At 39.8% G+C, this 24302-nt stretch overlaps 2 protein-coding genes across 4 annotated transcripts; one reads left to right on the forward strand and one right to left on the reverse strand.

Annotated features, from left to right (window-relative positions):
- LOC132893669 (gap junction epsilon-1 protein) lies at positions 1–2698 on the reverse strand. The gene is made up of 3 exons (XM_060932817.1): positions 2660–2698; positions 2219–2401; positions 1–384 (listed from the first exon to the last, which is right to left on the reverse strand). The coding sequence occupies exons 1-3, from the start codon at positions 2696–2698 to the stop codon at positions 1–3; spliced, it is 606 nt and encodes a 201-aa protein (XP_060788800.1).
- Positions 2699–4402: 1704 nt separating this feature from the next.
- txlnbb (taxilin beta b) lies at positions 4403–22660 on the forward strand. Of its 3 annotated transcripts, none has more exons than XM_060934523.1 (12): positions 4422–4481; positions 7104–7449; positions 7568–7659; positions 9669–9917; positions 16213–16304; positions 16417–16587; positions 16691–16885; positions 19366–19485; positions 19581–19655; positions 21618–21710; positions 21880–21975; positions 22062–22660. In XM_060934523.1, the coding sequence occupies exons 4-12, from the start codon at positions 9680–9682 to the stop codon at positions 22578–22580; spliced, it is 1599 nt and encodes a 532-aa protein (XP_060790506.1). In that variant the 5' UTR covers positions 4422–4481; positions 7104–7449; positions 7568–7659; positions 9669–9679; the 3' UTR covers positions 22581–22660. The 3 variants fall into 3 exon arrangements, with proteins under 3 accessions (XP_060790508.1, XP_060790506.1, XP_060790507.1); XM_060934524.1 differs by having other exon boundaries at positions 4433–4481; positions 7388–7449; XM_060934525.1 differs by lacking the exons at positions 7104–7449; positions 7568–7659 and having other exon boundaries at positions 4403–4481.
- The last annotated feature ends 1642 nt before the right edge of the window (positions 22661–24302 follow it).

Below are 24302 nucleotides of genomic sequence, written 5' to 3' on the forward strand. Positions count from 1 at the left end.
TCACAAAACACCCCTTCTGCGAAGAATTTCAAAAATCTCAGCAATACACAAAAGCACAGTGATGATGGTAAATACATACATTGCACCAAGGAAGATTGTCTTTTCAAAGTACTCTGGAACCAAACACTTGGTGAAGTTAAAGGTCTTTTCCAGTGAGCTGGCATCACACATGAACATGGGCTGAACCAGAAAACCAAAGAGATGGCTCTGCAACCAAAATGCAGCCATCTCCAGGATCATCCGCAAAAGCACAGAGATTATATACAAGACTGTGTTGATAGGTTGCTCAAGAATGTCCTCCTGGTCCATATTTTTACATGCTGCATAAAGATGGAACACAGCCCCTGGTACAAGGACTGTTACAAGCTGTAAGGCCCAGAACACCTGTGAGAGGTATGGGAGAAAAAATGAACAATTTTTATTAAAATATACAGTGCCCTCCACAACAATTGGCACCCCTTGTAAAGATTATTAAAAAGGTTAGAAAAAAATTCACCTTTTGGTGAAGTAGCTTCCTTTCACACTGAAAATGTGAAAAATCCAACCTTTAATTGAAATAAATTTATTCAGAGGAAAAAAAATCCCTCATCAAGAAATAATTATTTTCAACAAAGCACACGTGCCACAATTATTGGCACCCCTGTTTCTCATTTAAATTGTACATTTTTGAGTTGATTGGAGTGTGTAGGAACTTTCAAGCTGTAATCCATGATTTCCTGATTAACTGAGGTACAAATATATAAGGTGACACAGAGTCCAAATTCCCTTAGTCATCCATCAACATGGGAAAGATAAGAGAACACACAAACCAAATGAGGGAGAAGTGTGGTGACCTTCATAAGTCAAGGAATGTTTATAAAAAATAGCTACTCACCTGAAGATGCCCATTTCTACTGTTAGGGCAATAATAAAAATGTGGACACCAACTGGAACTGCTACAAACTTGGTGGGAGTTGGTAACATGATAAGAGAGGCAAAAAAAAAAAAATCCCCAAGGATCACTGTTGGTGAATTACAGATTATTTGGAAGGTCTGCCAGAAAAAATCCTTTTCTGTCAGTTAACCACAAACGTAAGTGCCTGAAGTTTGCAAAAAACGCTCCAACAACTTTGACTAGAACCGTATTCTGTGGTCTGATGTGACAAAAATTGAGCTTTTTGGCAAGAAACACTCAAGTTGGCTTTGCGTAAAGAGAAGGATGGCTATAAGGAAAAGAACCTGATCCCAACTGTAAAATATGGTGGAAGTTCTGTGATGTTTTGGGGTTGTTTTTCCTTCAAAGGACCAAAGACCATCATAAAAATGGTACCTACTACCGTCTGGCAAGGCACACTGCAATACAGATGTGAGTGGGGAATCAAACTCTCGTAGTTACCAGAGGACTAGCCCCCCACTGTAACCCTAGCTATGTAATAGGCGAGAGGCCGAGGGCTACGGAAACGGAGATCGGCACTGCCCTATGCGCCACTTGACGTGGGAAGGACTTTTTTTTTTAATTTTCCTCTAAAGGCCCTAGAAACCTTGTTTGTGTACATGGCATCATGGATTCTATGAAATACCAGGACATTTTAAATCTAAATCTGTCTGCCTCTGCAGGGGAACTAAAACTGGGTCGTCACTGGATCTTCCAGCAGGACAATGATCCAAAGCATATGTCCAAATCAACACAAAAATGGTCAGCTGACCACAGAATCAAGCTTCTGCCCTGGCCATCTCAGTCCCCTGACCTGAACCCCATTGAAAACCTGTGGGCTGAGCTGAAGAGGAGAGAGCACAAGAGAGGGCAGAGGACCCTGGATGATCTGGAAAGATTGTGTAAAGAGGAATGTTCTCAGATGCCCTGCTCTGTATCTCCAACCTTATAAAATGTTACAGAAGACTCAGTGCTGTTTTACTAACAAAGGGAGGTTGTACAAAGTGTTAAATGAAGGGTGCCAATAATTGTGGTACCTGTGTTTTTTTTTTTTTTTTTGAAAATAAGTATTTCTTGATGAGGGATTTGTTTACTCTGAATAAATTAACATTTGATTATTGGTTGTATTTTTCTCATTGTTTTCAGTGTAAGATGAATATACTACACCAAAAGGTGGCTTTTTCTAACCATTTTTAGTAATCTTTACAAAGGGTGCCAATAATTGTAGAGGGAACTGTATATAGATCTACATTGTAACATACACACACATTTTAAATGCTTAAAACATGTAGTGTTGAAGTGTACCTGAGGTGTTACTGGTCGAAACTGGTTGTAACAGAAGACATTTAGTTCCCTCCGGTCAGGGAGACAGCTAAAGTGAAGAGCCTCATTGCCATAAACTGCAAATCCCAGAACCCCCAGGAAAAACATACGCACAGAGCCAAAGAACAGGGTGTGGAATTGACCAATCACAGTGGGTGGCCGGAGCTAATACAAAAACACAAGCACACAAACAACAAAATACATGAGTGTAATGGCCAAACTGATTCTCTTATATGCATGTGTGTGTGTGTGTAGCTTTCCAAGACACCAGCTAAAAATGTCTAATGATAATCATCAAACATCCATTGAGATGACCGAACCTTAAAAATACAGTACATTGTATAGATTTCCTTCCTAAATTGTCATACATAATATAGCATATATATAAAGTAAAACAAACAAACTAAGGTTAGGATTACTTACAAATCCTTCATAGAAGTTCTTTATGTAGTTTAATGACATGATTTTGTCTATGTTCTGTAAGTTCAGGTACTCTGTGGAGCTTAGCCCTCATGGCCGACCTGTGGCTTTTGTAGAGATCTAACTAACACTCTGCTGCTCTGGGTGACCATTCGACTGAGGAAAAAACCCTGCCAGTGCATATTTCCCTTTCATCTTTAGGCATACACACAAAGACTAGACATGTGGTCTACCCATAATCCCCATTTAACTCTGTCAGCAGAAAAATGCCCCCGTGTGATGCGAGAAACAGACAATAAAAAGACAATGTATTAGAAACATTAAGGTAAACTTAAAGTCATAATCAATTTACTGATGAAATATCAAGTGACTTATTAATTCCTTCGAAAACAGCAATGTTAAAACTAAACCACATTTATACCCCTAATCATAGAAAGAAAATGTTAGAGATTTTATCTTGAAATAACACGTTCATAATTTCATTATTTATATACTACTCATACACCCTGTTATGCATACAATTGTGCATTATTATTTATTTTATTTTTTTGTTTGTTCAAAGATAAAGCTAGATTAGGCAAATCTGTTTATCTCATAGCTTCTTATCGTTGGATCCCATGTTTCAGAGTGAACATACCAGCCCTTGTGGAGAGTTACTTGTCCTATCCATTCAGCTATAGATTCCCATAATCCATCTGGGACTTTTTTTGAGCAAATAGGTATCCAAGTGTGCTCTTTTTCTTGATGCACCAATGCTGCTCACTAAAAAGTCAGTGTTCCACAAGCAATGGTCATCCGTGATCTGATATCCAGATATCTAGGTGGTGGTTTTGCTGTTCAGAGCTGTTCAGGCTCATGTGGTGAAAGCATCCCAACCTGAGAGAGGGGCAAATGACACTTTATTCAAAGCTCTTTTCACAAGAAGATTAATGCTGTGTCAGTGAAACCAGACCCATGCTAACACATCAGGATGATCAAATCGAGCTATTTAACATAGGGAAATGCAAATAGTGCATAGTTTTGTGTAAAAATGATCTTCATTATTGTACTAAAAGTAAAAGGAGCTTTCTAAACACATCTTATCTTAAACCATTAATATATTTATAATGATAAACCTAATTTGCTTAATTATATTGTTTGGGCTTCTGAATGACTATAAATAATAGCCGAGGAAAAGAATTTTGTGTGATCTGATTATGAATTATATTTTTTAGGGGGCATATTTAAAAGTTACATTAATTGTAATAATAATGTCTGAAATGTGTAAAGTAAAATCTGAAAAGAGCTACCTAACCTATACGTGCCAGCATTGTGTTCGGAATTAAATAAAACTTTGGTCCTGGCCCACAGCAGGTGAGAGATTTTATTGATTATTTTTTTTAAATGCGACCCATCACACTAACCATATACTGTACCTTCATTACTTTTCATATGATTTGTCTTGTATGAAAATTCTAATCATGATACAATCATGTTGATTTTGGTAACTTCATAACTAATAGGCCCATCAATACAATACTTTAATTTCATAATTAATCAATCAGTCAGTTTGTTCAGATTGGTTAGGTTAAGTTAATATGCAAGTAGATTATGTTCTCATTTCGTAGTACTTATTAACAAACAATTTTATGCAGTGCCATGAATTGAAATTTTAAAAAGTGCCTTAACTGTTGGAGTGCCCTAACTCTTGTGTGTACCAGAGTGGGTTTGGATAGCATCCTACCAGATTATTTTGAGGTCTGCCCGTCACAGCTGCTGTCTGTGCAGGAGCAGACGCTCAAAACCTTCCTTCACTCCTCTTCTGTCAACTTCACTGCTCCTACTGGTAAGTACTGTCGGAATCTCTTTTGAACTCAAGACACCAAATAAAACCACTTGTTGTATAAATTTCATAAATGGAGTAATTTTTTCAGTCTTTTTTTTGTCCTCTGTCATTATAGTATAGATTGTTTTACCACTCGGTCATGCATGAAGAATGTGAAATGCATGTCATGGTTTAGAAGTGCATGCCATATTTGTCTAAGAATATGCTATGAAGAGATATGGTTCATGTAAAACTGCAAGTAGTTGCACTGTTTAATTTAAAATGTAATGCGTAGCAGTAGTCTGGGCAGTCTGTGGAAGCAATTGGAATATCCAGTTAAAAAATTACAAACCAGGTTTAGATCTAAACAGTCAATAAAATAATAAAATAAAAGCAAAACATATCAAGGTTATAATCACTGATGCAGAAAGAAACATGCTTAAGAATAATAAACAAGTTGACCATATTAAGAAGATCCTAAAATAGACAGCTGGCCTAGAACAGGTGCCATGTGCCATGTGCTATGCTTGTGACGCCAGGGGGTGATCAGGGGGTGATCAGCTTGGACAGGGGCTAAATTTAACCAAATGAGCAGTGAAAACAAGCAGCGTAACTTCAGGGGTAAACGACCTCAAAGTTTAGAACTGTAACCTAAATGTCTTTTAAACTTAAGCTAAAAAGAAACTGCTGCTGCAAGCAGGTCAAATTTCAGTGCTACAGAAGAAGTTGTCAACACCACCATCACCCCCTCTGAAACAAACGTCCTTAAACATCCCTATCTCTATCGAGCTATTCTTAGGGTTTTGAGGGTGCTGGAATTTTTTAAACAATGTTTCTCACACACACAGAGCCAAGTGTTAAAATACTAGAAAACATGTATAATGTTAACTTCGGCGGCACGGTGATGTAGTGGTTAGCGCTGTCGCCTCACAGCAAGAAGGTCTGGGTTCGAGCCCCGTGGCCGGCGAGGGCCTTTCTGTGCGGAGTTTGCATGTTCTCCCCGTGTCCGCGTGGGTTTCCTCCGGGTGCTCCGGTTTCCCCCACAGTCCAAAGACATGCAGGTTAGGTTAACTGGTGACTCTAAATTAACCGTAGGTGTGAATGTGAGTGTGAATGGTTAGACACAGCCCTGTGAGGACCTGGTGACTTGTCCAGGGTGTACCCCGCCTTTCGCCCGTAGTCAGCTGGGATAGGCTCCAGCTTGCCTGCGACCCTGTAGAAGGATAAAGCGGCTAGAGATAATGAGATGAGATGAGATGAGATGAGATGTTAACTTCTGTTACTGGGCCTTATATACTTGATAAGTTAAGGATTTAAGTATATCACAAAATCATGGCTTTTGGTGTCAGTGATGAGAAGAAGGGTTCATATCTTACCCTACTGCTTTTGTAAGGATTTATCATGTGTCCATTTTTCTTTTGTAAAAGTATGTGGGCAGGAAAAACTATAAGACATACAGGCAAACTTAATACATAGGTTCCTGAACTAGGAGAGATCTCATAAAATTGTAATTACCTCTGCATGACTCTAGGGGGCCCTATAATAAGCGCATTTACAAATTCTTTTCGGCGGCACGGTGGTGTAGTGGTTAGCGCTGTCGCCTCACAGCAAGAAGGTCCTGGGTTCGAGCCCCGGGGCCGGCGAGGGCCTTTCTGTGCGGAGTTTGCATGTTCTCCCCGTGTCCGTGTGGGTTTCCTCCGGGTGCTCCGGTTTCCCCCACAGTCCAAAGACATGCAGGTTAGGTTAACTGGTGACTCTAAATTGACCGTAGGTGTGAATGTGAGTGTGAATGGTTGTCTGTGTCTATGTGTCAGCCCTGTGATGACCTGGCGACTTGTCCAGGGTGTACCCCGCCTTTCGCCCATAGTCAGCTGGGATAGGCTCCAGCTTGCCTGCGACCCTGTAGAAGGATAAAGCGGCTAGAGATAATGAGATGAGACAAATTATTTTCTCTTCTGATTCCTTGGAATCTTTTGAATCCAACACAACCACTCTCACCAATTTCAAAAAATTGAAAGTGAAAGAAAAATGAACTCCTTCAAGAGAGGACGTTCATCCAATTCTCACCAAAGTTGGTACACATCAACTACAGACCATGCTAACAAAAAAGAAAAAAAAAGAAAAAAAATTGTACAAAGAATTTTGATCAGAATGTTTCAAAGTTATGTGTCAATAGGTCAAGTTTATTTGTATAGTACTTCAAGCAGCTTTCCAAAAAATTAAAGACTTTAAACATGAACTAATTTTATCCCTAATTTGTCCCCAATGAGCAAGCCTGTGGCGACTGTGACAAAGAAAAACTCCTTCAGATGACACGAGGAAGAAACCTTGAGAGGAACCAGACTCAAAAGGGAACCCATCCTCATTTAGATGATAACAGATAGTGTGATTATAAAATATCAAAATAAAATATAAAATAAAATATGAAGGCATGCCCCATAATGACTCTATGTCCAATATCTTGTGAGCTAATGGTTCAAACATAATGAAATTTGATAGGCACCATCACTACAACATGTTTTGGATGCACAACAAAACTCATGAAATTTTGTCCCTAGTGGGTGCTACAGCTGACATGTCCATATCTCAAAAAACACTCAAGCTAAAAATCTTAAATTTAGTGTACTTGTCTGACTTACTTAGGCCCATAGCCTGTGGTAGGGCATAGGCCATCAACGACCACTCTCCATTTGTCCTGGTCTTGGTCAATCTTCTCCAGTTCCCTCCAGTTGTGTCCTGTTTTTGTCATCTCTGCCTCAAAGTCCCTGTGCCAGCTGTTCCGTGGTCTTCCTTGTTTCCTCCTTCCCTGGGGAATCCATGTTAGGGCCTTCCTGGTGATGTTGTTTGAGTGTCCCAGCCATTTCTATTTCCTTTGCTGGATGAATCACTCTCCACTGGTTCTTGTCCTGTCATCTCCCATAATGCAGCATTGCTGATCTTCTGTGGCCAGTAGATGTTCAGTATCCTTCAGAGGCATCTATTGATAAAGGTCTGTACCTTTTCCATGGCACTTTTTGTGGTTCGCAATGTCTTGGACCCATACAACAGCACAATTTTCACGTTCAAATTAAAAATCCTGATCTTAGTCCTCCTTCTAATCTCTTTAGACGTCCAGATGTTCTTGAGGGCTACGAAGGCTGCACGAGCTTTTCTGATTCTTGCTGCAATGTCCTCGTCTGTGCCAGATCACACTCCCTACGTAAGTGAAGCTGTCAACTTCTTCAAGGTGGCTGGCTCACCAAAAAAAGCTACCAAATGGCCAATCAAATTTCAGCAGCCAATATTTTTCATTGTGAATGCTCTATTATCATGTAACTTTATAGGTTCATCCCAAACGGCATGCTAAAGCTACGTACCATATGAAATAAATCAGCCATAAGGGGGTGCTATAATGAGCATGTTTACCTTTTGGCTCATATCTCAGCAATCGCATGGATTAGAACAAAACATCTTCTTTCCTCTGATTACTTATAATTTCCCAACTCAAATGGGCCTATAACTGATAAATTCCACCCCTAAAATTTCCACCATTTAAATTTCATGAAAAGGGCAGGAAAATGAACTTGTCTGGGGCACTTCACCAAAATTTGGTGTGCCTCTTTTCTATTCCATGCTGATAAAACATTGTGAAAAGAAATTTGGTTTGTCCAACAATTTCAAAATTATGAGCCACTGAAAATTGGTGTATCCTAGATTGACTCTTTGGCCAATATTTTTTGATGTGAAGGTTCAAACATAACAAAATTTCACATCATGCATGACTACCTCAATCTTTGGATGCACGCCAAATTTAGTGAAATTCCATCCATATGGGGTACTGCAACTGACACATTTTTGAATATCTCAAGAACTGTTTAAGCTGAAAATATAAAATTTGGTGTGGTTCTAGTTAGCCGCATTTGTTAACATGTCCTTTAGTATCAATTGTCTCACTCAACAAAAATGGTTGCCAATGGGGAATAAAATTTCAGCAGTCAATATTTGCAAAGGTGGCATGGTGGTCTAGTGGTTAGCGCTGTCGCCGCACAGCAAGAAGGTCTGGGTTCGAGCCCTGTGGCTGGCAAGGGCCTTTCTGTGTGGAGTTTGCATGTTCTTCCTGTGTCTGCGTGGGTGTGCTCCGGTTTCCCCCAAAGACATGCAGGTTAGGTTAACTGGTGACTCTAAATTGACCATAGGTGTGAATAAGAGTGTGAATGGTTGTCTATGTGTCAGCCCTGTGATGATCTGGCGACTTGTCCAGGGTGTACCCCACCTTTTGCCCGTAGTCAGCTGGGATAGGCTCCAGCTTGCCTGTGACCCTGTCGAACAGGATAAAGCGGCTAGAGATAATGAGATGAGATGAATATTTGCAAAAATGTATTTTTTGAATCTTGTCCTAGACCATTTATTCGATTTGGTGTACATCATCTATGGTCCACACTGCTAAAGAGATGTAAAAAGAATTTTGATTCATTAAGCTGTTTCAAAATTGTGAGTTGGCCTAGTGGTTAGCGTGGCTGCCTCTCAACCAGGAGATCATATGTTCTACTCACAGTCATACCAAAGACCATCCCTACTGCAATACAGATGCGAGTAGGGAGTCAAACTCTCGCGGTTGTCAGAGAACTAGTCCCCCACTGTAACCCTAGCTATGTAATAGGCGAGAGGCCGAAGGCTATAGAAATGGAAATAGAAATGTGCCTTAAGGGCCTGGTTAGTACTAGGACAGGAAACTGCCTGGGAAGACCAGGTCCTGGCACAGGAGGGACTTTGACTTGAAACTGTTTCCAAATTACGAGTCAGTGAAATTTTAAGGTGTAGCCCCTTTGAGTCTATGGTAAATATCTTGTAGTGTAAAAGTTCAAATTTCATTTAACTTATTACACTTACGCACCATCACATTCCTTTGAAGCACATCAAATTTTGAGACATTTTGTCCATATGAGGCACTATAAATGAAACTTTGCAATATCTTAAGAACTAGGTAAACTAAAAAAAATATTAATTTTATGTGGTTGTACTTGGCCACGTATGTTGTTGAAGATGTTGAACCACTTCTACTTCCACCACTGTTTGCGATTTCTGCAATATTGTTTGGACCCTGATGATCATCACTTGCAGTTATATTTGATTTTGATTTTCCTTCTTTGCTCTTTTGCACGGTTGATTGACCCTTCTGCTTTATGACAAGAACACTAAAGTTTAAGCAACCTTAATTTTTCTTTTCAGTGACTATAAGAATGGAGAACTGTGGCCAGCCTGCAGAGGTACAGACCCTTAACAGCTTGCCCTCTGTGGATGTTACTCCTGACCTCACTGAGGACCTGAATGAACAATTAGAAGACATCATCAGTTTTTATAAGGAAGCCGAGAAACCCGTTGAGAATGAGGAGCTGGAGGAACAGGCAGTCACAGATGTAAAAGGGTCTGGAAAGGCCAAAGATCCCAGGCAAGAAAAGAAAATGCTGAAAGGCCTTGGTGAGGCAATTTTCCTTGCTGAACATTACATGAAACCCCCAAATTTCTAGAAAGGTTCATATTTTCTGTATGGCTGTGCTACTGTATAATTAAGGAATAAAGCATGATGGGGTGTGATGGGAAAATAATTACCAATGGGGCAGTGTGATTAGATCCAATGTGATCACCCCAAAGAACATGTCATAACTTTAATAATTAAAAAAAAAGTATGTTTAATGTTAGGGCGGCACGGTGGTGTAGTGGTTAGCGCTGTCGCCTCACAGCAAGAAGGTCCAGGTTCGAGCCCCGTGGCCGGCGAGGGCCTTTCTGTGTGGAGTTTGCATGTTCTCCCCGTGTCTGCGTGGGTTTCCTCCGGGTGCTCTGGTTTCCCCCACAGTCCAAAGACATGCAGGTTAGGTTAACTGGTGACTCTAAATTGACCGTAGGTGTGAATGTGAATGGTTGTCTGTGTCTATGTGTCAGCCCTGTGATGACCTGGCGACTTGTCCAGGGTGTACCCCGCCTTTCGCCCATAGTCAGCTGGGATAGGCTCCAGCTTGCCTGCGACCCTGTAGAACAGGATAAAGCGGCTAGAGATAATGAGATGAGATGAAGACTTAAAAAAGCAGCTTGTCATGTTACTGAGAAACCACAAACCCCTCTGTCCCATAGACTTTACTGGATCAGAAAACTTTAGAGCTTTATTTCTGACTTCTGTTCTGAAATAAGTGCTGAAAAAAGAGACTCTTGCCAAATGCTTAATAAAAGTCTCCTCAGAGAAAACTTATCAAATCAACAATTACAAGCTTTTTAAAAATCAGTTTGTGGCACACCCACCATATACTGTAATGACCTGTGTAATTTGCTACTATAGAATTATAACATAGTAGAAAAAGCTCAGTCATATAAACCTTGCAGGTGGAACTAATGTCATAGCTACGCTGTTATAGACAATAAATTCACTTCTTCTGAATACAAAATTCAAAAATTAAATATAAAATACAACTCCAATTCCAAAAAGATTGATAATCTGTGTAAAATGTAAATAAATACAGAATGTGATGATTTGCAAATCATTGAAACCCTACAGTGGTGCTTGAAAGTTTGTGAACCCTTTAGAATTTTCTATATTTCTGCATAAATATGACCTAAAACATCAGATTTTGGCGGCGCGGTGGGGTTAGCGCTGTCGCCTCACAGCAAGAAGGTCCGGGTTCGAGCCCCGTGACCAGCAAGGGCCTTTCTGTGTGGAATTTGCATGTTCTCCCCGTGTCCATGTGGGTTTCCTCTGGGTGCTCCGGTTTCCCCCACAGTCCAAAGACATGCAGGTTAGGTTAACTGGTGACTCTAAATTGACTGTAGGTGTGAGTGTGAATGGTTGTCTGTGTCTATGTGTCAGCCCTGTGATGACCTGGCAACTTGTCCAGGGTGTACCCCGCCTTTCGCCCATAGTCAGCTGGGATAGGCTCCAGCTTGCCTGCGACCCTGTAGAACAGGATAAAGCGGCTAGAGATAATGAGATGAGATTTATTTATTGAGGAAAATGATCCAATATTACATATCTGTGAGTGGCAAAAGTATGTGAACCTCTAGGATTAGCAGTTAATTTGAAGGTGAAATTAGAGTCAGGTGTTTTCAATCAATGGGATGACAATCAGGTGTGAGTGGGCACCCTGTTTTATTTAAAGAACAGGGATCTATCAAAGTCTGATCTTCACAACACGTTTGTGGAAGTGTATCATGGCATGAACAAAGGAGATTTCTGAGGACCTCAGAAAAAGTGTTGTTGATGCTCATCAGGTTGGAAAAGGTTACAAAACCATCTCTAAAGAGTTTAGACTCCACCAATCCACAGTCAGACAGATTGTGTACAAATGGAGGAAATTCAAGCCCATTGTTACCCTCCCCAGGAGTGGTCGACCAACAAAGATCAGTCCAAGAGCAAGGTGCGTAATACAACCCCAATTCCAAAAAAGTTGGAGCACTGTAAACTGTAAATAAAAACAAAAATGTGATAATTTGCAAGTCATGGAAACCCTATATTTCTTTGAAAATAGTACAAAGACAGCAGATCACATGTTGAAACAGAAATTTTATTGTTTTTTGAAAAATATGTGCTCATTTTGAATTTGATGTCAGCAACACGTTTCAAAAAAGTTGGGACAGGGGCATGTCTACCACTGTGTTGCATCACCTCTACCTTTAACAACACTCTGTAAACGTTTGGGAACTGAGGAGAGCAATTGCTGTACGGTAGTTTTGAAAGAGAAATGTCCCATTTTTGCACAATACACAATTTCAGCTGCATAACAGTTTGGGCCTCCTTTGTCATATTTTGAGCTTCATAATGCGCCAAATGTTTTAAATGGGAGACAGGTCTGGATTACAGGCAGGCCAGTTTAGCACCCGGACTCTTTTACTACAGAACCATGCAGTTTTAATATGTGCAGAAAGCAGTTTGGCATTGTCTTACTGAAAGAAGGAAGGCCTTCCCTGAAAAATATTTTGTCTGGATGGCAGCATGTTGCTCTGAAACATGTACCGGTATATATCATTCAGCATTCATGATGCCTTCCAAGATGTGCAAGCTACCCAATGTCATGTACTGTACATTAATGCACCCTCATACCATGACAGACGCTGGCTTTTGAACTGTGCACTGATAACAAGCCGGATGGTCCCTCTCCTTTTTAGCCTGGAGGACGTGATGTCCAGGATTTCTTAAAAGAATTTCAGATTTGGATTCGTCAGATCTCGGGACAATTTTCCACTTCACCTCAGTCCATCGTAATGAGCTCAGGCCCAGAGAAGGTAGCTGTGTTTCTGGATATTGTTTATATCTAGTTTTAACTAGCATTTGTGGATGCAGAAATGAACTGTTTTCACAGATGATGGTTTTCTGAAGTGTTCCTGAGCCCATACAGTGATTTCCACTACAGACACGTGTCTGCTTTTAATGCAGTGTCGCCTGAGGGCCTGAAGATCACAGGCATCCAATGTCAGTTTTCAGCCTTGTCCCTTGCATACAGATTTCTCCAGATTCTCTGAATCTTTTAATGATATTATGTACCATAGATGATGTGAGCCCCAAATTCTTTGCAATTTTACATTGAGGAACGTTATTCTTAAATTGTTGCACTGTTTGCCCACACAGTCTTTCACAGAGCAGTGAACCCCTCCCCATCTTTACTTCTGAGAGACTCCGCCTCTCTGGGATGCTCTTTTTATACCCAATCATTTTACTGACCTGTTGCCAATTAACCAAATTACTTTTTTTTAGCATTACACAACTTTTTCAGTCTTTTGTTGTCCCTGTCCCAAGTTTTCTGAAACGTGTTGCTGACATCAAATTCAAAATGAGCATATATTTTTCAAAAAACAATAAAATTTTTCAGTTTCAACATTTGATATGCTGTCTTTGTACTATTTTCAATGCAATATAGGGTTTCCATGATTTACAAATTATCGCATTCTGACGTTACTGATGTTTTACAGAGAGTGTCCCAATTTTTTTGGAATCGGGGTTATAGTCGATGAGGTCACAAAGGACCCCAGGGTAACTTCTAAGCAACTGAAGGCCTCTCTCACATTGGCTAATGTTAATGTGGAGAACACTGAACAACAATGGTGTGCATGGCAGGGTTGCAAGGAGAAAGCCACTGCTCTCCAAAAAGAACATTGCTGCTCGTCTTCAGTTTGCTAAAGATCATGTGGACAAGCCAGAAGGCTATTGGAAAAATGTTTTGTGGATGGATGAGACCAAAATAGAACTTTTTGGTTTAAATGAGAAATGCTATGTTTGGAGAAAGGAAAACACTGCATTCCAGCATAAGAACCTTATTCCATCTGTGAAATATGGTGGTGGTAGTATCATGGTTTGGGCCTGTTTTGCTGCATCTGGGCCAGGACGGATTGTCATCATTGATGGAACAATGAATTCTGAATTATACCAACCAATTCTAAAGGAAAATGTCAGGACATCTGTCCATGAATTGAATCTCAAGAGAAGGTGGGTCATGCAGCAAGATAACGACCCTAAACGCACATGTCGTTCTACCAAAGAATGGTTAAAGAAGAATAAAGTTAATGTTTTGGAATGGCCAAGTCAAAGTCCTGACCTTAATCCAATCGAAATGTTGTGGAAGGACCTGAAGCGAGCAGTTAATGTGAGGAAACCCACCAACATCCCAGAGTTGAAGCTGTTCTGTACGGAGGAATGGGATAAAATTCCTCCAAGCCGGTGTGCAGGACTGATCAACAGTTACCGGAAACGTTTAGTTGCAGTTATTGCCGCACAAGGGGGTCACAACAGATACTAAAAGCAAAGGTTCACATATTTTTGCCACTCACAGATATGTAATATTGGATCATTTTCCTCAATAAATAAATGGCCAAGTATGATATTTTTGTCTCATTTGTTTAACTGGGTTCTCTTTATCTACTTTTAGGACTTGTGTGAAAATCTGATGATGTTTTAGGTCATATTTATGCAGAAATAGAGAAAATTCTAAAGGGTTCACAAACTTTCAAGCACCACTGTATATTTCATGGAAAATAATACAAAGACAACATATCAAATGTTGAAACTGAGAAATTTCATTGTTTTTTGAAAAATATATGCTCATTTTGAGTTTGAAGCCAGCAACACATTTCAAAAAGAGTTGAGACAGGGCATGTTTATGCATTACCTCTACTTTTAACAATACTTTGTAAATGTTTGGGAACTGAGGAGACCAGTTGCTGTAGTTTTGAAAGTGAAATGTTGTCCCATTCTTGCCTGATATACAATTTCTTTTGCTCAACTGGTCTCCTTGGTCATATTTTGCACCTCATAATGCACCAAATGTTTTCAGTGGGAGGGAGACAGGTCTGGACTTCCGGCAGGCCAGTTTGACATCCAGATTCTTTCACTACAGAGCCATACAGTTGCAATATGTACAGAAAGCAGTTTGGCATTGTCTTGCAGAAATAAGCAAGGACGTCCATGAATAGATTTCATCTGAATGGCAGCATGGTTGTCCAAAACCTGTATATATCATTCAATATTGAAGGTACAGTCTCCATGATTTCCAAAAAGAATTTCAAATTTTGATTCATCAGACCACAGCACAGTTTTCCACTTTGCCTCAGTCCATTGCAAATGAGCTTTGGCCCAGAGAAGGTAGGGACATTTCTGGACATTGTTTATGTATGGCTTTAACTTGCATTTGTGGATGCAGTGATGGACTGTGTTCACAGACTATGATTTTCAGAAGTGTTCCTAAGCCCATGCAGTGATTTCCACTAAATACATGTCTGCTTCTAATGCCGTGTCACCTGAGGGGCCAAAGATCACAGGCATCCAATGTTGGTTTTCAGCCTTGTCCCTTGCATCCAGAGATTTTTCTGGATTCTCTGAATCTGATATTGTGTACTGTAAATACATAATGATATTATGTATTGTAAATGATGTCATCCCCAAATTCTTTGCAATTTTACATTGAGGAACATTCTTAAATTATTGTGCTATTCGCCTACACAGTCTTTCACAAAGTGGTGAACCCCTCCCCATCTTTACTTTGCTTTAAAAAACCTGCTTTTTGAACAATAGCGAATGGGTTCTTGAACCAGTCTGTGTTTTCACCAATTTTGAGCAGAACCATTGTAATCAAGGATGCGTCAAGAATGGAGGGCTTTTATTCTGTTATTGCAGAGGTTATATATATCATTTTCTGTCATGTTCTCCATTGCTGCTCTCTGCTTCTTCTCCAAACTAATGACATGCCCACAGATGTCGTCGCAGTTCATGCTGGAAAAAACAGCTATATTTTGGTTCCAGCTGGGAACCAAAATTTCAGGTTCTGAACCAATTTATTTTCAGTCAAAATGCTCCGAATGGTTCACAATTTGGTGCGTGAACCAGAATAGAACCTCGTTACCTGTTGGTGGAAAAGGGAGATGAGAAACTCAGCCTCTCTGGGATGCTCTTTTTTATACCCAATCATGTTACTGACCTGTTGTCAATTAGTTTTTTTTTTTAAAATCACTACACCGCTTTTCCAGTCTTTTGTTGCCCCGTTCCAACTTTTTTTGAAATGTGTTGCTGGCATGAAATTCAAAATGAGAAACGAGTGTATATTTTTCAATTAAACAATAAGATTTCTCAGCGTCAACATTTGATATATTATCTTTGTACTATTTTCAATGAAATATAGGGTTTCCATGATTTGCAAATTGTCACATTCTGTTTTTATTTATGTTTTACACAACTTCCCAACTTTTTTGGAATTGGGGTTACATAAATATAAAATTAAATATAACATCTATGTCACCACAGGGAAGGAGGCCATGCTTCTTATGCAAAGCCTGAACAAGCTTGGTAGTCCTGAGCAGAAACTGGAAGCTCTTATAAAGAAGCATGCAGAGCTGGTGAGCATAGACACCTATAACCTATGATGCAGGATGTACATATTGTAGCCCTGTGATTTTAAGTCATGTCAAGGATGGTCATAAATCAATAAATCCTGTGTGCTGTCCACAGCTGGAAGAGTACCACTCAGATCATAAGCAGCTGAAAATGCTACAGAGGAAATTGCTGCAGGTGATGAAGGAGAAAGATCAGCTGCAGAGTGAACACAGTAGAGCAGTGCTGGCCCGGAGTAAACTTGAGGGGCTTTGCAGAGAGCTGCAGAGACATAACAAGACATTGAAGGTGTGACTGTCTAAAAACCTCATTTAAACTTTTGTACAATTGAGTATTTTCAATGTGAGTGTACAGAAGAAGTGATTCATATTTACCCGAGCCCCTTTGTCAGGAGGAGACCCTTCAGAGATGTCGTGAGGATGACCTGAAGAGGAAGGAGATCACTACTCACTTTCAGAACACGCTTACAGACATCCAGGTCCAGATCGAGGAGCACAGCAACCGTAACAACAAACTGTGCCAGGAGAACAGCGACCTGGCTGAGAAACTCAAAGGCCTCATTGCCAAATATGACCAGCGAGAGGCGGTATGGGACCTTTACAACAGAGTGAAAGTTACTGTTGGACTCAAAGTATCATTTGCTTTCAAACCAAACAGTTCTAGGGACTTATTGAGAGGCACTACCCACTCAAGAACTACATACCTACAAGGGCTTTTTTTCTGTTTGCATTGCACCACCTGTAGGAACGCTGAAGTGATATAACTTGGCTTGCTAGCAAGATCTTAACAGGAAATGCTAGCAAAGATTTTTATATTTCCCTTAGACGTGTAAAAGTCGCACTGTATTTCCTCCATCGCATATCGAATCAATAAAACCTGGCCTTCTCTGTCTATCCATTTGTCTGTTTTTTTTCCAAAAAATTTTTTACTACTAATGTTAAGCACTGTTATTTACACAGCTAATGGTTGACAAATACTTAAAAAAAAAAAAATATATATATATATATATATATATATATATATATATATATATATATATATATATATTCTCCTTTAGGATATAAGTAGATAGCAGTTGTCAGTGCTGCACTGGCGCGTGTTCAACCAATCACTTTACACTTAAGTCACTCATGGGTCCTCATGTGTTGGGAGAGTTCCTACCCTGAAGTAAGAGCTAAAAAAGTCCCTCAAAACAGCGTTCTAAGAACTAAGATTGTTCTCAGTTCCTGCAGTGCAGACACAAAAAAAGAGGGAACTTCTTCCAGCAGTTCTAAGAACTACGGAAAAGTTCCCCTGGTCCGAAAGCACCTAGTGTTAAATACAAGGAAACTCATAGAAATCTAGTCTTGTAACTCACTCACTCACATTTAACAGGATGCATATTCTTCAGAATGGGAAGCAAACAGTGATGGCTAGTTCTGATATTACATAGGAGAACTAAAATCTTAAAGCCAGCTGCATTTGGATTTTATAACTCATGATAGTTTGTGATACAGACATGCAAGTCCGTAATGCTCTCATGGGTTCGTGTCATGCTTCCACCTAATACCAAACATTGTAAACATAATAGTTAACGCATTTATTCATACCAAGAAACAATTAGTTATATCAGTGGCCTTTCTGTGTAATTTGTGCTTTGATTGGACAATTCCTAAAGGTATTTTGGGGGAAAAAGGATGATAAATAAGGATGATAGTGTAACTAATCCAATTTGTTTGCATTCCAATTCTAATCCAATTTGATTGCATTTGTTTGCATTCAGTACAGCGACAACTGGATTATAGCAACTGGATTATAGCTAAAAAAGTCCCTCAAAACAGCGTTCTAAGAACTACGATTGTTCTCAGTTCCTGCAGTGCAGACACGACACAGTGCAGCATGACACGAACCCATGAGAGCATTACGGACTTGCATGTCTGTATCACAAACTATCATGAGTTATAAAATCCAAATGCAGCTGGCTTTAAGATTTTAGTTCTCCTATGTAATATCAGAACTAGCCATCACTGTTTGCTTATAAGTACATGTGCCCACTCATTAACTTCCGATGACACGTTTCAGCAAAGTGTCAGAAAAATATCAGCCCAAACAGAAATCAAATTAGGGGTCATTTTACTCTGTGTAATCAACTGACATGACAGTCATGAATCTACAGTTTGGGCGAGAAAGAAATCAGCCCCAGTGTTATTTCTTCATACCACTGTGTATTTTATGACCATTGGTGGTACAGTTAGTACAAAAATCTAAAATAATCAGCCATAAAACATTTGTTAACGGCACATAATCAGATTTGGATGCTTCAAATGAAGCCTTATATCGATGCTTATTATCTTTAAAAGATAGGGGAGCTCAGGCCTCTGAGTTCATTTATACCCCTGGATGCTAAGAACAATCAAGTACAGATCATTGTGACATTCACAACAGAAGAATACCAGGTGCTGTGTTACAATGCTGCTTTGCATTAATGACACTGTGTGTCCTTTTTTATTGTACTGGTATAATATTTGACATGTTTCCTCGTGTACTTTCAGCTTCTCATTCATTGTTCCCAACTCAGAAACACAGGGATTGTTTTTTTCAACTTTGCAATTTTTATTGTCATTTAGACATACAGCATATCATGCTTAACTATTGCCACTCATGTTCAGTGCAGCTCTGCCCAGATCTCCTACTTGTCAACTGTGTCATGTAGTCAGGGTCGTCAATCAAACCCCTCCACATTCTCTAGCAATAGCTATGTGGGATGCACAGTACAAAGAGACAAGTTCAAAATATAAATCAATAATAGGTGGAAAGAATGGAAATATAGGGACTACCTTTAACCTGAATTTATTTCCACAGTTTGAGTCATGAGTACTACAATATCCAGGGAAACTGTATTATGCCCAGGCTATAAGAGGACATGTTGGGGGGGTTGTTACTTTAGGTCTAATTAAAAATCCAGGAAAGTCTACATTTTTCCACACTGCAATGTAAGAGCATTTAAAAAAATAAGTAAATGACAATTTATATAAGGCCTATTCTGTAGACTCAAACTGGCTCGATTATTGTCTCTGATTGCTGCAGAATCTTGAGAAAATATTCAAACACAGAGACCTACAGCAGAAGCTGTTGGAAACCAAACTTGCTCAAGCAAATGCATTGCTGAAAGATGCTGAAGAGAAGCACAAGATGGAGAGAGCGCATGTGAGATTCATGATTTCAGATAGTTCACATGAATGATCATATTTTACATACCCAAAACAAATACAGACCATTTTTTTGTTTTTCTTTATGGACAGTTACTGAAGCAAACTGCTGAAGCCAAACTACAGGTGACACTTTCGAAACAACAAGAAACTGACATGAAGGCTCAGGTAACCAGCATCAAATGATACTTTTCCAGCTGTATCATTTTTTTTTTTTAATGGTGTGTCTATTTACACTCTGATGAGAATAGTCATATGGCAACTATTTGGTTATTTACACCCAGATTAGCTATTCAGCTGCCTACAACTGATTAGGGTTAAGGTTTGGGTGTAAATAGCATTGTTGGCTACGAAACACCTGGGTGCTTGTCTCTGGGGAGTGCTATATACACCTAGGTGTAAATGGCCACATTGGCTATGCACCCTGGGTACAAATAGCTTTGTTGGCTACTGACACCTGGTACGAATAACATCTGCATTTTCTAAAGTTAATACAATGTACAGTCGTGTTCAAAATAATAGCAGTCCAACATGACTAACCAGATCAATCACTGCTTTTGGTAGAAATTATATTACTACATGGCAAATAATTTACCAGTAGGTGTAGTAAAGTCGTAGAAAACCAACAGACCCAACATTCATGATATGCATGTTCCTGAGTCTGTGTAATTGAATAATTAAGTGAAAGGGGCGTGTTCAAAATAATAGCAGTGTGGAGTTCAATTAGTGAGGTCATTCAGTCTGTGAAAAAACAGATGTCAGTCAGGTGGCCCTAATTTAAGGATGAAGCCAGCACATGTTGTACATCCATTTCTCTCTGAAAACCTGAGAAACATGGGTCGTTCCAGACATTGTTCAGAAGAACAGTGTGTTTTGATTAAAACATTGATTGGAGAGGGGAAAACGCATAAAGAAGTGCAGAAAATGATAGGCTGCTGGGCTAAAATGATCTCCAATGCTTTAAAATGGACAGCAAAACCAGAGAGACGTGGAAGAAAATGGAAGACTACCATTCGAATGGATCAAAGAATAGCCAGAATAGCAAAGACTCAGCCAATGATCAGCTCCAGGGTGATGAAAGACGGTCTGAAGTTACCTGCGAGTACTGTGACAATTAGAAGATGCCTGTGTGAAGCTAATCTATCGGCAAAAAGCCCCCGCAAAGTCCGACTGTTAAAAAAAAAGACGTGCTGAAGAGGATACAATTTGCCAAAGAACACATCGACTGGCCTAAAGAGAAATGGAAAAACATTTTATGGACTGATGAAAGCAAGATTGTTCTTTTTGGGTCCAAGGGCCGCAGACAGTTTGTCAGACGACCCCCAGACAGTGAATTCAAGCCACAGTACACTCTGAAGACAGTGAAGCATGGTGGTGCAAGCATCATGATATGGGGATGTTTCTCTTACTATGGTGTCGGGCCTATTTATCGCATACCAGGGATCATGGATCAGTTTGCATATATCAAAATACTTGAAGAGGTCATGTTGCCTTATGCTGAAGAGGAAATGCCCTTGAAATGGGTGTTTCAAAAAGACAACGACCACAAACACACCAGTAAGCGAGCAGCATCTTGGTTCCAGACCAACAAAATTAAAGTCATGGAGTGGCCATCCCAATCCCCGGACCTTAAGCTGATAGAAAACTTGTGGGGTGACATAAAAAATGCTGTTTCTGAGGCAAAACCAAGAAATGCAGAGGAATTGTGGAATGTTGTCAAATCATCCTGGGCTGGAATACCTGTTCACAGGTGCCAGAAGTTGGTCGACTCCATGCAACACAGATGTGAAGCAGTTCTCAGAAACCGTGGTTATTCAACTAAATATTAGTTTAGTGATTCACAGGAATGCTAAATCCTAAAGATTTTTTCAGTTTATACAGTCAGTATTTGAGTTTGTAATGAAAAATGCAGACACTGCTATTTTTTTGAACAGCCCAAAATTCATTTTTCTTCATTTTCTGTAAAGTAATTAAAACATTGATACATTTTTCTTCATGTTTTGATGTAGAATATAATGTGCAGTGATCCCAATGCATGGAAATAAAAACTATTATAAGGATTTTGAGCTTTACTCACGTTTTTAAACACACTGCTATTATTTTGAACACGACTGTACCTTCATTTTACAGCTTGCTATGTATTCTGAGAAGTTTGATGAATTCAGAGGAGCTGTATCAAAGAGTACTGGGGTTTATGCCAGCTTCAAACAAGACATAGATAAAGTAAGTACCTCTTAACAAATCTAATAATTAAGGGAGCTTAAATTTGATTATAATTACAACTACTATTAGCATACCTCATTCAACTTTACTGTTTTACCATGCAATACAAAACTGAACACTGCAAATTTAATATTTGAGTTTATTAAGCATTTAAAATTTATATTTACAGATGGCAAAAAAGATGAAGAAGCTTGAAAAAGAGGCCAGTTCATGGAAATCACGCTTTGATGGCTGCAATAAAACTCTTATTGAAATGGTTGCAGATGTAAGAAATTCTATTAACTAACGTAACAGAAGTTTACCCAGTTTTTGAAAAATAACTTTGTATTATTTTCTCTTCCTCTTTTGTAGAAAGCAGTGAAGGAGAAAGAGTTTGAGCTTTTCACTTTAAAGACACAAAAACTGGAGAACCTCTGCAGAGCACTACAGGAAGAGAGAAGGAGCCTCTATCAGAAGCTACAGGAATGCCAACCACCTGGAGCTGCAGAAGACACAGCAAACAAAACGGAGGTAGCAGAAGAAATAAAAAGCATCCATACGGAACCAAAGAGCCATGAAGAAGTACTTAGTGAGTCCACTACTGCTGCAACATCTCTTACTAAAGAGATAGAGAATGTGAAGTTGGGAAAGTCCAGACTTGAAGAAGTAGCAACAACGTTTACAATATCTCATATCCGTGAGCAGGCAGTTTTCCCTGCAGAAGCTAATGAGGTTTCAGGACACTCTGAGAGCTTACCATTGTTTCAAGAAACTGCAGAGAACACCAGTGATCTGGAGTTTCACGTTGAAGAAGAGATTACCCCATCCACAGAAACACTGTCTGATAAAAATCAAGAGATTAGAGACAAAGAAATGGAGAGTGTTGACTAAACTTCTTGAATAAAAAAACCCTTCATCTTTTATAATATACTAAAGAAGCCATCATAATTTAACAAATAAACGTGCAAGTGACATGAACTAAAAGTGTTTTGACTTTTCATTTATTGATACAGGCTATGTTAGTCATCTCATCTCATTATCTGTAGCCGCTTTATCCTGTTCTACAGGGTCGCAGGCAAGCTGGAGCCTATCCCAGCTGACTACGGGCGAAAGGCGGGGTACACCCTGGACAAGTCGCCAGGTCATCACAGGGCTGACACATAGACACAGACAACCATTCACACTCACATTCACACCTACAGTCAATTTAGAGTCACCAGTTAGCCTAACCTGCATGTCTTTGGACTGTGGGGGAAACCAGAGCACCCGGAGGAAACCCATGCGGACACGGGGAGAACATGCAAACTCCACACAGAAAGGCCCTCGCCGGCCACGGGGCTCGAACCCGGACCTTCTTGCTGTGAGGCAACAGCACTAACCACTACACCACCGTGCCACCTATGTTAGTCATAGCTACTGTATATTAGTCTACTGCAAATAAACCTCTGCTGGAAAGGTCAGCTGCAATTTACCACCTTTGAATTTTCACTGCATCAGTTTCATATCATAGTTCCAAGGTCTGACACTATAATAAGTCATCTATCTTCAAGCATGTGTACTTAGCATGAACTGTGCTATATTGCAAATGGTAGGAAAGTGATGCATGCTCTGCTGACAGGAATAAATTATCAAAACTTGAAATGAGTAAAGACTTGAATCTTTTTAATTTTTATTTATTTATGGTCAAGGCAAAGAATTATCATCTTGAAGAATTTGAAATAAAGTATGAAGTAATTTTTGGTCACATCAAATGTGCTCCAAATTAATTTGGAATTTTATTATAATCCGGCGGCACGGTGGTGTAGTGGTTAGCGCTGTCGCCTCACGGCAAGAAGGTCCGGGTTCGAGCCCCGTGGCCGGCGAGGGCCTTTCTGTGCGGAGTTTGCATGTTCTCCCCATGTTTGCGTGGGTTTCCTCCGGGTGCTCCGGTTTCCCCCAAAGACATGCAGGTTAGGTTAACTGGTGGCTCTAAATTGACCGTAGGTGTGAATGGTTGTCTGTGTCTATGTGTCAGCCCTGTGATGACCTGGCGACTTGCCCAGGGTGTACCCTGCCTTTCGCCTGTAGTCAGCTGGGATAGGCTCCAGCTTGCCTGCGACCGTGTAGAACAGGATAAAGCAGCTAGAGATAATGAGATGAGATATTATTATAATCCTGTTCACTTTTAACATGCAATTCAACCTTCAAAAGTCTGTGAAATATCTTCTCATGTTGTTCATTGTAAGACCAAAAATGACTCAAATTCAAAGGAATATTGCTCAACTTCAACTTGGGGTATACAGTAAGTACAGCACACCCTCAATAGCAGATGATCACTTTTTTCACATCACAGTAGTATGTGATCATCAGTATATCAGTATGTGATATCTATCTATCTAACAGCTATTCCATGAAATCGAGATGTACACGAGCTGATTGATGATGAGGCATGTAGCGCCGAGTTGGCTGTAAGCCATGTACAACGAGATTTGAGTGGAATAACTGTTTCTATCCACATTCACTGGATTTTGAGAAACAGAGCATTTTTATTGTTTGAAAATTTGACAAATAAAAACTTTATACAGCCCTGTGATGACCTGGCGACTTGTCCAGGGTGTACCCCGCCTTTCGCCC

Source organism: Neoarius graeffei, chromosome 11, assembly GCF_027579695.1.
Source record: "Neoarius graeffei isolate fNeoGra1 chromosome 11, fNeoGra1.pri, whole genome shotgun sequence".
NCBI lineage: Eukaryota > Metazoa > Chordata > Actinopteri > Siluriformes > Ariidae > Neoarius > Neoarius graeffei.